This window comes from Coccinella septempunctata, chromosome 3 (assembly GCF_907165205.1).
Source record: "Coccinella septempunctata chromosome 3, icCocSept1.1, whole genome shotgun sequence".
In the NCBI taxonomy this organism is placed as follows: domain Eukaryota; kingdom Metazoa; phylum Arthropoda; class Insecta; order Coleoptera; family Coccinellidae; genus Coccinella; species Coccinella septempunctata.
This window is the reverse complement of record NC_058191.1, coordinates 4336295-4351542: the sequence shown is the minus strand read 5'-3', so window position 1 is coordinate 4351542 and position 15248 is coordinate 4336295. Positions and strand designations below refer to the sequence as shown.

The 15248-nt window shown below is 38.1% G+C and overlaps 1 protein-coding gene across 1 annotated transcript in view; it reads left to right on the top strand.

Moving 5' to 3' along the window:
• The window catches only part of LOC123310594 (sortilin-related receptor-like), a 50333-nt gene extending 38372 nt beyond the window's left edge, over positions 1-11961 (top strand). The window contains exons 16-22 of the mRNA XM_044894144.1: positions 262-535; positions 2442-2668; positions 2731-3012; positions 5628-5835; positions 6737-6993; positions 7215-7518; positions 10743-11961. Of these exons, the coding sequence (XP_044750079.1) occupies positions 262-535; positions 2442-2668; positions 2731-3012; positions 5628-5835; positions 6737-6993; positions 7215-7518; positions 10743-11164 (1974 nt within the window). The 3' untranslated portion in view covers positions 11165-11961. The remainder of the gene's footprint in view (positions 1-261; positions 536-2441; positions 2669-2730; positions 3013-5627; positions 5836-6736; positions 6994-7214; positions 7519-10742) is intronic.
• The last annotated feature ends 3287 nt before the right edge of the window (positions 11962-15248 follow it).

The window sequence follows — 15248 nt, the reverse complement described above, 5'->3', positions numbered from 1 at the left end:
CACTAGCACATCTAGCGGCGAATTCACACGCGGTAGCCCTCATTGCGTAACTCTGGTTTACTTTTTTGACCTCAAACTTCACACTGGTCTAGGCTAACTAGATATCAATACATCCTCGTATAAAATTTGGTGGGGCATCTAAAAATGTAATAAAATAAAGGAGTTAACACATTGTAAGAATTTGGGAAAGTTTTGAACATGCGCATAATCCTTCATATCTCGCGGTTAGTGGTATAGAATTCACCGAAAAATTTTATTCAGGTTCTTCAGATGGGAGCAGATGGTAAAAATGAGACGAGCATATCGTTTTATTGGTGGCTTCCGATGCCTTTAGAAACAATATTGGATTTCTTGCCTAGTATCAGTGTAGAGCATGAGAACAAATGGCGAAACATGACATGGACGGAGGAATCTCAATACTTCTTTAATGATTTGAAGCCTTTCACCTCTTACAACCTGACCGTTTACGTTAGGAACAGAAACACGAGCGTTATATTCCCACCAGCTAATTACTTGATAGCGAGCACCAAAGAAGGTAAGCCTTTCAGATCCTAGGTTTACAATAATTTAAGATGGTGAGGGGATGATTATCATTTTTTATGTACAGGGTGGGCTGAACTACAGCTTTTTAACCCAACGAGATAGAGAAAAATGGATGTGCCATTCATGTCATCTTTTTTCGAGAAACTAATGATGTTTCTTGAAAAAAGACGACAGTAATGTGCCATGCATTTTTCTCTATCTCGTTGGGTTGAAAAAGTTGTAGTTCAGGTATCACCAATTTTGCCCACCCTGTACAGGGTGACAATTAGAAAACTTGCCAAGCCAATTATGTTGCGACAAGGATATTTTCAGAGAAAATGCCGGAAGGGTAAATTTTTAAAGGGAGGGGGCATATTTTGAGCAAAATTGTAAGCCGAAATCTTCTCAAACTTAGGTGTAGGGGCTATCACCCCTAAATTCTTAATAGGGAATAGAGGGTGAGCTAAACCTCACTTGGAAGACATTGAGTCGTATGCATAAAGAAGAGTATTTGCTTTTACTATAATACTATCTTTGTCAGTTGCTTATAAGATGTATAATTTCCTTTCAATAAACTGAAGTGAAAGCATTTACTACTTCTTTATGCATATGGCCCAATATGTCCCTCTAGATAATACTATTGTCTTCCATTTGAGGTATAGCTCACCCTCTATTCCCTATTAAGAATTTAGGGGTGACAACTCCTACACCTAAGATTGTGGAGATTTTGGCTTACAATTATGCTAGAAATTCTCATTGTATCCACGTTTTCGGCAATTTTTTGTGGAAAACCGTTAATATCTCCGAATGTATGTTGAATAAGGATGGGGAAGTACTAGACAAAAATACTCAGATGGGGATAGAGAAGCGAAAAAAGTTATAATAAATACGGTGTCCCATTTGAAATAACTGAATACTAATCTAGTATTTTTGTGTAAAAGTGGCAACGTTGCAACATTGAAAATATTTTGGTCCGATAGATCAGAAGCGCAAATCCTAGTACCCAAATTATCAGAACAGAACGGTTTTCTTAAACAAGTAATAGGCCACCCACTGTGGGACACCCTGTATACAGCGTGAATCTTTGAATCAGTATTTTAACAGTAGATTCTTGAGGCCAAAAAAACACTTTTTTCCTTTACCGTATTTCTGAATTGGCATGATTCAAAAGATACAGGCTGTTGAAGAACCATAAGAAAATGTTATTTTAAAAAGTTTTTCATTTATTTGCTGGATATTTTCACAAGATATCGTTTACGTCTTCCAGTTTTCTCATTATGACCATTACGTACCATAAAAATACCAAGAATTAAAAAAAACAATTCTTGAAAATATGTTGACCGTTACCTTATGAATATTTGAACCTTTTTTAAAATAAAAGTATTCCTCATATTTTCTAGTATAATGCGCTGTTTTCGAGTAATATTCAAAAATAAAAAATTCCTGTTGAAATTCGAAAAATAGGGTAATTTGACCGAATACAAATCTTCATGAGAGATGTGTAGTGTCACAGATTTATCTAATTATTCTGGAGGTAATATTGTTTTTCCAGGAATGGCACAGATTATTATTAAAACTTAAAATCGCTATATCTTTTCATCAGGGCCGAATCGGAAAAAATAGTATGGGAAAAAAGTGTTTCTTTTGACGTGAAGAATCTACCGTTGAAATATTTGTTGAATATTTCTCGAATAGTTGATCGTGGTTCAAAATCAACAAATGGTTTCAGTTAAGCTAGTTGAGTGCTTGTTAGTACACTTAACTGAATGAATCAAAGTTTGTCATTTCAACAATTCTAAATTACCACATCTGACAATGGTTTAATAATTCAAGAGTTTAATGAGGACCTATAAATGATACTAAAAATGTTCTATGATTTTATACAATCTACTTTTTGTTCAAATCGATTTTTTTTGCAGGTGTTCCTTCTGAACCTTATAATGTTACCGTCAAACAGCTGGACAGCTCTCATGTTTTCATTTCTTGGAATAAACCACAGTCGCCAAACGGCATCATAAATTCCTACGAAATAGGATTACGTTCGGCAGATCCGAATTTTTCCAGAAACATTCAATTACACAAAAGGACCAACACAACATATATTCTGTCAGAAGAATTTGAGCATGACATGGTATATTCTTTCTTTGTAAGTGAATTTCAATAACGAATTTCGAGCATCATTTTATTCTGCAATTATTTACCTTACAGGTCATAGCCCATAACGGACTGCACAAAAGTCAACCGTCTGAAGTCGTTACCTTCACATTCGATAAGAATACCAATCTGAATAGTCTTGAGAATGTGACGGTTATAGGAGTGACCAATAGCAGCATAACACTGGCATGGAATTATACAGGGGTACAACCGGAAGGTTTTCATGTAGATGTAACTATAACAAATCATGCTTATCCAAAATTGGAACCACAAACTACCAAGGAAAACAAGATTACCATTAGTAATCTTTCGCCTGGTGTAACACACCAATTCAAAGTGAGTATATAATAATGCCTCCGATTTTTTTTATACATTACCATTGATGCCATGTGGTAGCGTGTTGTATTCATTTTGACTGCCCTACGCATTCTTCATGAGGGGCCATACAGAAATCGTAACATGCGTTCGAAAAATTCGTATTTCATGCTGTGGAATTATGATGGTTGTTATGTATTTTGTTCTTGAACATATTTCTTGGCTTTTAGTATTGTATTATTTCAAGATTCTCTACAAAGTTTCGGATTTCACACGAATCTGCTGGTACTTTTTCTTGAGAAATTAATTTGGATAGAATATTTCGCTAGTGGTTAAAGTCATTGACATGTTGACATTTCACATTGTTATACACAAGGTGATTCATCGCGATGTCTTTTATGGAAAACTAATCGAAATTTTGGGCTGGAAAATTTGCATGTTGAGGTTTTCGAGAATACATTTTCTCCCTGAAATATTTTCAGATCTTGGCGACTTCCTTCTAATTTCAGATGACACACCTATTAGGTTTTTTGCCATCCATGACATTTATGATGTACAATTTGAATTGTATGAGTCATTATTGTCAATAATAGTAAGTTTTCTATCATAACCCACTCTTATATCACCAGTGATGGATAAATAATATTCACTGCACGATATTTCCTCAGAAAATTTATGAGGATTTATAGAAATCACTCGAAATCACAAAAACATGAACTTAACCAACACTTTCGTGTCCCTCAGCACTCCTATCAAAGTCAGCTTGTCCGAAATACTGTATCCTTATCTGTAATAAATCGGACTATGGGAATTTGGAATTGATTTGGGATAATTTGAACGATGTATTCCGCGGATATACATTGTTGCAGCCAGACGCTGCAAAGGCATTTATTCAAGGAAATGTGATACTTCAGAGCACTTGAGACAGAAAGGTATCAAGTTCACGAGGAGTTGATTCGTGTTACTCAGTCGCAAACACTGGAGATAAAGAGAAATTCGACTGATGATAGGGCGCTAAGTTTGCATCGTTTCTTCTAGCTCTTATAGTTCTCGAGATCCTCTCAGTAGACAACGAATTTTGCCGACCCTGTACAATTCCGGTAGTGTGAGAATATTGTTTCTTTTGAATGTTCCTCTGCAGGATGTTCGAAATTTCAGATTGAAAATTGTTCTCTGCGTGATAAAATCTTGTTTAGATTGTGAACTCGGAATCAATGCCTCAGACCCGTTTGCACTAAACGCACTTAGTGTTAAGTGTCCCTTAAAATGAACCCTTAACTTAAATTACGTTGCACCAACTGTTAAGTGACATTTAAATGGCTAAAGCTAGCCTTAAATTTAGGCGCTCCTGTAATGACCACTTAGGTATTTAAGGGCGGGATTCTAACCTAAATAATTTGTTGAACTCATAAACTGACTGCAGAACTGCTGTGGTTTTTCTAATAACGTCAAGTACCCTTTATTTGACAATCCATTTCATTATCAATAATAATGCTAATTCAGCAACAAAAAGTTGTCACTCTTTGATAATAATATAATAGTTTACTTGACAATGACTGACAGGACAATAAAGTTAGGTTAATGAAATGACAACGATCATCTTCAACCGGCCAACCAATGAAAAGGCTTTATTGTACTAGTATGAAGTTGCACCAAAATAAAAAAACTTAAGGGCCCCTTACTTAAGATTCTGTTAAGCCTCAGTCGTGCAACTGGAAATAAAACTAAGCGTCCATTAACTTTAAGCTACGCTTAGTTAAGTACTCATTTCAAGGAGGGTTGGTGCAAACGGGCCTAATAGACCAACTGTCCATAGAATCTCTGTATCATAAAATCATCTTACAAAGAAAGTGTTGTACTTATGTAAACTTAGGAACCTTTTAAATCAAATGATAATCATTATCAATATTAATGCTAATTCAACAACAAAACGTTGTTACTCTTTAATAATATTATAATAATATCCTTGACATTGACTGACAGGACAATAAAGTTAGGTTAATGAAATGACAACGATCATCGGCATCCGGCCAACCAATGAAATGGCTTTATTGGACTAGGATGAAGTTGCACCAAAATAAAAAACTGAAATATCACTAGAAATAAAAACTTAAGGACCCCTTACCTAAGATTCTGTTAAGCCACAGTCGTGCAACTGGGAATAAAATTAAGCGTCCATTATAACTTTAAACGAGGCTTAGTTAAGTACTCCTTTTAAGGGGGATTGGTGCAAACGGGCCTGAGGAATGAGATCCCGAATTGACTGAACCTTGAAACTGAAACGCCATGTATAATAGGGTACTCTAACGATTTGTCAAAATCAGCTGACCCTTCATTGCCGTGGGGCACACAAAGCTTTTTATTATCAGTGTAAAGAGGCATTTCTTAGAAAGTTATAGTCTAATCACTCTAATCTAACGTAGGGAAGAACATTTTTTCCAAAAACATACACAAAACACAATACTCGACCAAAACAGCATGCGAATCAATGAAGGGAAAATCTTGTGTGCCCCACGACAGCGAATGCTTAGCTGATTTTGACAAATCGTCAGAGTTCCCTATGACGCTGCAATTTCGGAAATAATGAAAGTGTTTCTATTATTCGATAGTTCAAATCACTCTATTCATGATTGTAGATCTATGCTTACAAGAAGCATTTTTCTGGTCCGGCTGTAATCGTGGCGCATATAATCAAGGGCAAACCCCTTCCCGAAATTGGCAATATACGGGGAACAATCAATTCTACCGAGGCTGTTCTCACATGGGAAAAACTTCATGATGACAGAAATGCCGATTGGATTTATGGTGTTTACTATGGAATTGAAGCGATGGACTTATTCAACAGTAAGTAGACATTTTCATTCAGCGATCTTGAATAAGAGTACCTAATTCATTGCCTTAATCGTTACTTTATGCAACGAGCATTAATAGTAACTTTATGTAACGAGCATTAATAGTTATTTATACAACAATTGAGTTAAATGAGAAAGTCAAAATTATATTAAAAAAGAATAGAAGTATAGTGATAACTTTTATTTTCCACTGAAGTGGCGAACTGAAAAAATCTTTGACGATATCACTGACAGTTTACGAAATAAAGGCGAAAAATGAGTTTTCACTTATAACTTGAAAACAAAAGAAGATGGAGGGATGCGGTTTTGGCCACTAACAAACTTTTGAAAGTTACAGAGCTGCCTATCAATCCCATCGAATTTTGCCCACCCTGTACTTTTTCATCGACTATGAAAAAGACGTGTTTTCGATAACACTTCAAAAATATCAATTACTCCTAAAGTATATATCATAGACCTTAAAATACTCGAAGTAAAAATTAGGACAAACTCGGTAAGTTGAAGCATTTCATCCCTAAATAAAAAAGGTTTGATAGAAAGCCTAATCAATGACATCAGCAACAGAAGGTCTATGCATTTGTGACACAAAATGTTAGGATTGCCATTTAAAAAACTCAACTACTCTCCATCCCTCGTTTGGCGTGCATAAACTTCTCAATTATACATACATGAAAAGTTGTTAAATGTGAAATGAAATTTGACTTATTCGAGTATGTTTTCTCTACGAAAAGTAAATACCAATTTTGTTCGTTTCTTTTAATCACTCTGTATAACACAACTGTTGAAGGACCTTCGTATAATAGTGGTAAAGTAAAAAAATGTTCGTTTGCTGCAGTTTTCAGGAACTATGAGGAATCATGGGGAATTTACAGCTTTTTTAAATTAATTTACAGAACCAAAACTCGAAACTACCAATCTTACTGCGACCATATCTCAGTTGGCAGCATGCGAAACTTACACCTTCACAGTAGGCGTTGTTGGTCCTCTTGGTTACGGACCCCTTTCACGAAATTGGATCGAACTCACCACGTCTCCAGATCCAAAAGCACCACCGAAAAAATTAACGGTCACCAAAGACGATGGAAATCCTCTGAGGATGAAGCTTAGGTGGATACCATCCTGTGAGACGTCAGAGGGCGTGAGTTATATTGTGAGTATTCTGCATTTATATGTTTTGGTTACTCACCTTGTATGTAAATACTTTCGACAAACCGTTTAAAGTCTTGACGGTAATTATTTATTGTGTACACCTTGATTGTACAACTATGAATAAATTATTATTATAATTCAGTATTTTCGATGATGTTGATGAAGATTTCGGATATCCTGCGTTCTATGTTGATTAATTGGAACTGTACATCCGTTTTTCAGATCAAAGTGTATAATCAGATAACGAACAAAACTTCACGGTTCGGCAAGAAGAAAATCGATGGTACACCTTTCGTACAGCATGTTTTCGACGTTTCTTACGGAGGCATCTACAACGTGAGCGTGTCAACTAACGAGACGGGTGCACAGTTCACCGCACCAATGGTTTATTACGCACCACCGATATTACCACCGTATGAAGTCAAAGTTTGGGTGGAAAACAACGGCAGTTACATACTCTATTGGCAGGAACGGAAGCTATCGCCACTTGTTGGGTCCTACAAATATGAAGTAGTAGTAACACCAGGTAATATTCATCATTTCATATCCCTTGTGATTTTTTTTCATACTTTATTCATTTGCACACTTACATGACGAAGAAACATTTTTCAGATTCGAAAAGTCCCTTATTTTACCAGTCTTTTTTTTTTCATGCCGTCGTTAGAGGTATTATCAGCACTAGTTTGTAATGATTTATGTGAATATTTTCATCGATGACTCAAAAACTCTCAGATTTTCGGAAATTTATATTCGTCTGATGAAGATGTCTGATATAGACTCCGAAACGTTACTATATATAATTATAATTTCAAAGTTCTTCTTTTCAGTTCATTGTCAGGCAGCAATTTTTTCTACTTGATTTGCTCCTGAGAAATTAGTGCAAGAATTTACGCAGAAGCAAATCGTTTATTTCAATTTTTTTATTGATTTTGTTCCAGAGATTGGGAGTGAAAACCCTAAAAAGTTTCAGGAAATAAGTCTATTAACTTTCATTCAACATTTTGTAATGAAAGGGGTATTTTTCAGGCAAAAATACGCCCTCATTTTAGAATAATCTTTAAGTTTCATTTTAAGTAATTTTATTTTAAATTAATTTTGAGAGGAATATTTTCAGTTTCCAATTCAGGATTCCGACATCGTTCGGAATTGTAAACATTCCGCACCGTTTTTATTCCGTTTTCAGTTCTGAAAAACGATGTCGCACCGTATAAAACATCCTGAATTGGAAGATAACCGTGTTTTATGTTCGCTATCACAGATAAGTCGAAATTAAGACGTCTTCATCGACGCAAATTTTACCGATTTTCGACAGCCGGGGCACATCTAATGGAGGAGTTCCCTACATGTTGGCCAACCTAGAAAAAGGTCTAAAAGGTCTACCAACGGAGAATGATTGCTTCCTAACGAAACCTACTTCATTCTTTCCGCCATGATCAAATATATTTATGATATTCTACATAGCTTTCTAGAGTTTACTGTTAAAGAGAAAAAAAGATTTTCATAACCTCGATTGCTGATTGGTTGAAATTTATGTTGGTGTTACTTCTTCTTGTGACAATTGACATGTTTCGTCGGCAAATGTCAAGAAGGAAAAAGTAATCTGTTAGGTTATCGCAAAGTTTTGGTTATATCATAGACATAACATTAAGTCTATGGTTCAAGCAAAGATTATGCACATAACCAAAACTTTGCACATAACATAACCATAAATGGCGTAAATGTTCACAGATTACTCTTTTACTTCTTTCTTCTTTATCAGTAAAAATGACATTTGCCAATGAAATATGTCAATTGTCATAAGAAGTAGTTATGAAAATCTTTTTTTCTTTTCAACAGTAAACTCTAGAAAGCTCGGTAGAATTTCATGAATATATTTGATCATTGCGGAAAGAATGAAGTAGGTTTCGTTAGAAAGCAATCATTCCCCGTTGGTAGACCTTTTTCTAGGTTGGCCAACATGTAGGGAACTCCTCCATTCCCCCCCTGTGGCTATAAAATCAACTTCACTTACGATTAACTGCCCCGAAGAGTTTTCATCTGCTTTCTCCGCCGTTAAAGAAGTTTAGGTTTTCTTTTCATTTCTTTTTCACCAGTCAGTCATTTTTTTCTTTTGTTTGGTTTTTTGAATTTCCGAGTGCAAGTGCCCGTACCGAAACTATAGGTAAGACGACACTCCTTTTTTTATATTGTTGGAACTTCAGCTTCCCTTTCCACCCTTCCTATATCACAGTTCTCCATCCTACTGCTAGTAAAGCACCCTACTGGCATGGATACTCGGGGGTGCAGAACGCACTTTGAAGTGGCAAAAACTTCCTTCATGCCTTACTCCCCAACGTCCACTCCTACTGCTATTGAAGCACCCCGCTGGTGTGGATACTCAGGGGGTGCAGAACGCACATTGGAGTGGCTAACCCTCTTTCGTCCCTTGTTTTCCAACACTCACCTCCGCTGTTATTAAAGCACCTCGCTGGCCCGGATAATCAGGGGGTGCAGAACGCACCTAGGGGTAAGCTAAGTGAATCTGTGCCGTCTTATTTCATCCCCTAACCCGGCTGAGGTCCGATATTTGTCCGTTAAGTGTGCGTCTTAGGTTCTGGCTGGCGAACTCGTCCGTGACTCCCGTATCACGTTTGAGATCGGATCCACTGTTTCATTTCTTCCGTTTTGCTCTGTAAATTCACTAATATTGTCGTTTGTATCTGATTCCGAGATAAACCAGTGGTACCACGATCGATCGACAACTTATCGATGTCGAATTAGATGAGGCGTTGTCGGCAATCTAATTACACCCGACAGTTTTCGTGTTAACAAGATGTTCATACAGAGAATACTGATCATCTTTGGTACAAATTTTCAACTATTCGACTTAAATATAAGGCAGGAAAAACGGGATTATTGTCGAGTCGTGAGCTTGTGGTACATGGGCTGTTCAAGTATATAAAGTAGACTGTTTCCGTTCAACCCATTATATCGAGTCTTTCACTGTACGGATTTTGTAATAGTGTTATTTGTGTTTCCTTTTACGAGTCGAGAAATATAATTTGTGTACATTGATTTTGACTTTCACTGGTTGTCGCTAAAGCCCGTTTGCAACAGCCGAGAATTCTCTAGAAAATTTACTCGAGATTTCATGCGCCGTGAATTATGTACCGTTACATACGCACTTTCGGTAGAATTCTCTGTTCAGTTGCGTACTAAATAGGCTCCGCCCTTTTCTTGCGAGAATTTTGTAGAGAATTCTCCAGAGAATTCTGGGCTTAACACCCCAGACACCGCAAAACCTTGTCTTCGGCTCGTAGCTACCAGGGTAGGTTTGCTGTTTTCCCTTTGAAGAACAGCTGGCGCTCGAGTACCCCGAGAAAAAGGCGTTACTATTTTTTGTTTGTTAACCTATCAGAAATCGAGATATTAGCAAGTTACGTCACTTCATGCTTCATGTACACACTGTTTATTCCAAGCGCTTGTAGAAAAGTTTTATTCAATTGTAATCACGCACGAAAACCAAACCGAAAAAAAAATTGTTCCTAACTCTTGCGGAAAATTTTTCATCGCTCAACTCCGAATATCTTCGCCAAAATATCTCTTTTCTTATTCTTCTTCTTCTGGCCTTGTGACCCATTGTTCATCCGCTTGTAACTGGGGAGACTTAAATCCTGGGACACTGACCACCACTAGTCGACAGAGAGAAACAGTCTTTCAACATTTTTCGGGAAACAAACAGACATTTCAACGTATGTATTTTTTTTTCAGGGAATACCTTCAATGAGAATTCCTCGGAGAGATATCTCGTCGATAAACCACCGTTTATCTACACTAATTTCACGGGCACCATGTATACCTTTGGGGTTAGGTTGATCACCCACGAGAATTTCACTTCTTTAGTCTCCGAGAGAGTGTCGATGTCGAATGATTACAAGAAATCCGTTACTTTAGCCAGGAGTAGCGTGAGTACGGTAATAATTGCCGTTGTCACTCTATTCGTTCTACTCTCTGTTGCTATCGGTGTATTATTTGTGAGGCATAGAAGGCTCCAAAGGAGCTTTTCGCGATTCACGAATTCCCATTATGACACGAGGTCAGATGCGGCAACCTTCGATGATAACCATGGCTTGGAAGACGACATACCAAGAATTCAAGGTTTTTCGGACGATGAGCCACTGGTGATAGCATAAGAACATACTTTTTATGTGGGAATAAAATTATTTGACAATTCTGAAAATTTTCGCTCTTATGAATATTGTGTGCTGGAACGAGTGGATATGTTGAGAATGTACTGGTTTTTTTTTTGTTCATTGGTTAAACTAATATAAATATCTGTAGTGTTGCTCTAGTCTCAAACTTTTTTATTTCATTCAATAATTCTCCAATAAAAATATTTTTCAACTATAACTGAGCCTATTCAATTTTCCTCAGATAAAAATTTATATGATCTGAATTGAACTCCTACTTTGAATTCTATTTTAAATTTATGTACAGCACTTTTTTATTCTTGTGATGTTTATGTGTCTAAAACTTTTTCCCAGCTCAAAGTTGAACATTCCGTTTGATTCATACAATTACTTCAAGTGGTACGAATAGAAAAAGTTCCTTTGGTATTATCCTTATATTGATTTATGTTTTCATGGTTTATAACGTTATAATTAACGGCGTTGTTTACTAATCAAGGTATGAATCCCAAAGAATACTAGCTTATTTATGACGAAAATTTCAAATTATCGTATTGCTCACTTTCAACATGTTTAATAAATATAATTTTTTAAGAAAGATTGCAATATGATTCACTTTGAATTTTCTTCGATGAATTGCAGTGTTGGTCTGTGAAAGTTGTTTGGTTTAGTATTTTTTTTATTTATATAAGTCAAATTCTGTGATACTTTAAGTTAAGGTTTATTTGATATGTGGAAGAATTTGACTATATCTTTACCTTTATAAAATGTTGAATGTTCAATAAAATATCGGAAAAGATGTATATTTCTTTTTTTTATTTCACCAGTTAGCCTTACGTTTAGGGAAGTATCTTGGAACACTAAACTAGAGACACTTCGTAAAGAAGTTCGGAAGAAATTCAACCGAGCAAAATCAGCAGGTGAGTGGGAGGTGTACCGTCAAACTCTCACATTACCAGAGTTCCAGAATTGCATCTCGGAGGAAAGTGAGCGAGCAGATTTTCAGGTTACTTTGCTCTGATCGTAATAAAGGAACGGTATTGACATAACAGATTGAAAAGATGCGATTCTGGAACGAACCCCTTGTATAACAAGGAAAGGCCAAAAGGAAGACATGGGAAAACTTCTGCAACAGCATCAAGGATGCTGCAAGCGGGACCAGACTCCACAAAATACTCTCCAGGGAGCCGTCTTTGACGCTGGGATCCGTTAAAAGATCAGACGGCATTTTTCGATCTGTGGAGCGGAAACTCTTAAAATCATGGCTGACGCACACTTTCCAGATCACGTGTTGATTAATTCCGCAGATGCAGAAGAAGGAAACTTCACTGGTCGCTTCATGATTTCGGGGGCATTCCGTTCTACTCCAACTGTGTCCATGGAGATGCTATTAGACCTCCCTCCCCTTCACATTTTTGTCATGGGAATGGCAAGACTATCAACTCACAGGCTCCACCACCTTACCGTTAATAAGCCTGACAAACTCATTTTCGTGCCCAATTGTCTTGCAGTCCAAATGGAGGCAGACGAGGTGATGGGCATGAGAACTGATCAGATAATCACAAGAACCAGCACGGATGGAACCTTCAGTTCTCTGATTCCAAGCAGAGACTGGAATGGTTCCCTCACAAGTAATTCTATCTACAAGGACCTTGCCGGTTTACTGATGGCTCCAGAACCAGTCAGGGATCTGGACTAGACCGCTGACTGAACTCAGTGCCAGTCTGGGAAAGTCGGCGACAGCATTTCAGGCAGAGATCTTCGCCATTGATCTATGCGCTAGCCATTTGCTTAACATTGGTTGGGCGGGTAGGTCAATGAAAATCCTAACGGATAGTCAAGCTCCAATTAAATTTCTCGCAGCAGACAAATGCAACTCGGCACACGTATTTGAATGCAGATCTATATATATATATATATATATATCCGGGTTCATAGCGTCCTACGCCTTCCGGTTCCTAATCTCCAAGCCTTTCTATCTTGCCAGTCCCCTGGATGTAGATTTCTTTCGGACATAGCCTTTTCTATTCCCTCAAACCACGTTTTTTTGGGCCTTCCTCTCTTTCTTCTTAGATCTATGCAGATCTAAACTCTCCAAATTGGGAAGTTTAAACAGACTGCAACTGATTTGGGTACTTGGACTCTCTGGCTTCAGAGGCAACGATGTATCGGATGCTCTAATCAGAGAAGGCGCAACATCAACGCTTATTAGCCCGGAACCTAGTATAGGAATTTCCAATTCCTTGATCAGGGACAGGAACAACAGCTGGATAAGGCAAAAGGTCCTAGAGTACTGGCGCAACCGTCCTGGACTGCGTAACTCGCATAGGGCTATTTCAGTGCCTCCCAGCCCATACACCAGTCGTTGACTAGGATTTTCTAGAACAAATCTGAGATCTATAATGGCGGCTTTCACAGGACATTGTAGACTCAGAGCCCGTCTCAAAAAGCTTAGCATCGTCAATGACCCGCTCTGCAGACTCTGCTTAGAGGAGGACGAAACGATTGAGCACATCCTCTGTGACTGCCCGGCGGCAGACGGGGTCAGACATGGAGTATTTGGTTCTCCGAAGATGGTCCTAGAGGAACTCAAGAATCTGTTGTGTTGGTCTCTTCATTTTCTTCGATTCCAGTGTGACCGAGAACCCGGACTACTGATTTCTGATTGCTGGGTGTGTTGGACGGATAAACCAAACCTGCCACTGCGACTAAGCGGTCTATTGTAGCACACAGGCAGAAAATGAAGAGACCAACACACTCATTTGGTTAGCCCGGATTCTTTCTGTTGTAAAGGAAAATGTACCTACCTACAAGAAATACTTGGAGAAGAAGGATAAATCCGAAAAGGGAACACTATGGCGGAATTTTCCAATGCTGGATCATTCTAAAAAGTTTCATTGGAACTAAAACACTGCAAGATCTAAGAATAATCCGGATATTGGCAAGAATATGCTACATCTCCCTACTGGACTGCTTACAGGCATTGCCGCTTCGGGAAGCAATTAATGAGAAAGTGTCTAGTCTAGACAGACGAAAGCAGACCATGAGGGAAGGAGGAAGAAACTCCTGTTCACCTAGTCACGAAAAGCCTCGCCATTGGTGGCAAAGGCAAAATGCTTCCGACAAGAAATTGATTCATTCATTGCTGTATCCTGTTACCGGGTTTAATCTACAAAAAGACAAAAAAAAAAACAAAAAACGGTGCGAACCGACTAATTTCGTAGGGCTAATTGCGACTGTGTACCCTCCTGTGACTAAAGAGACCCATTCGTGACCTACAGATCCTTCCACACTCCGGGCATGGATAGTCACCAACCAGGTCTGGCCGCCGCTGTATCCTCCTCGAGTCTTCATAATAACTGTGGACCAAAGACCTCCACTGTGATCTGTCTAACGCTAGTTGTTTCCAGTTATGAAGGAATGGCATTCACTGATTTTAGGGATTGATGTAGAATATCCTTAAACCGCTTATACTGGCCTCTTGGTTTCTGAGGTCCCTCTGTGAATTTGCCATACAGAGCTATTTTGGGGAGTCTTGTGCCTTGCATCCTCAGAATGTGGCCGCTCCATCTGAGTCGGGCCCTCGTTACTTGAGTCTTAATTGTTATACAACTCGCGTGCTGCAAGACTTCTGCATTCGAAACTTTGTGGAACCATCTGATGTGCATTTATTTGTCTTAGATGACGTTGTTGCGTTTGTTCAAGCTGTTTAATATGTCGCCTGTAGGTCGTCCAGCTCTCGCTTCCGTAAAGAAGCGTTGGGAGGACCACTGCTTTGTAAACAGCTGTCTTGGTCTTCCGATTGAGGTGGTGATTTTGAAACACACTCCTTAACTTGAAGCCATGTCAGATAATGATGTAAACTCTGGAACTTTCGAAGCTGTATCCCCTTATCAGCGAAAACAGCTCTCATGAGGGGCACAATAATACATTAAGGTCGCAGTGTTATGCCACCTCCCATATAATCCACCGACACTAATCTGTAACTGGACAAGTCAAATTCAACTACATGTGGAGGGCAATTTGAGGTGGTGATAATCATAGATAAAGTATTGATTGAATCGAAATCCATGTGAGCGACGAAAACGAC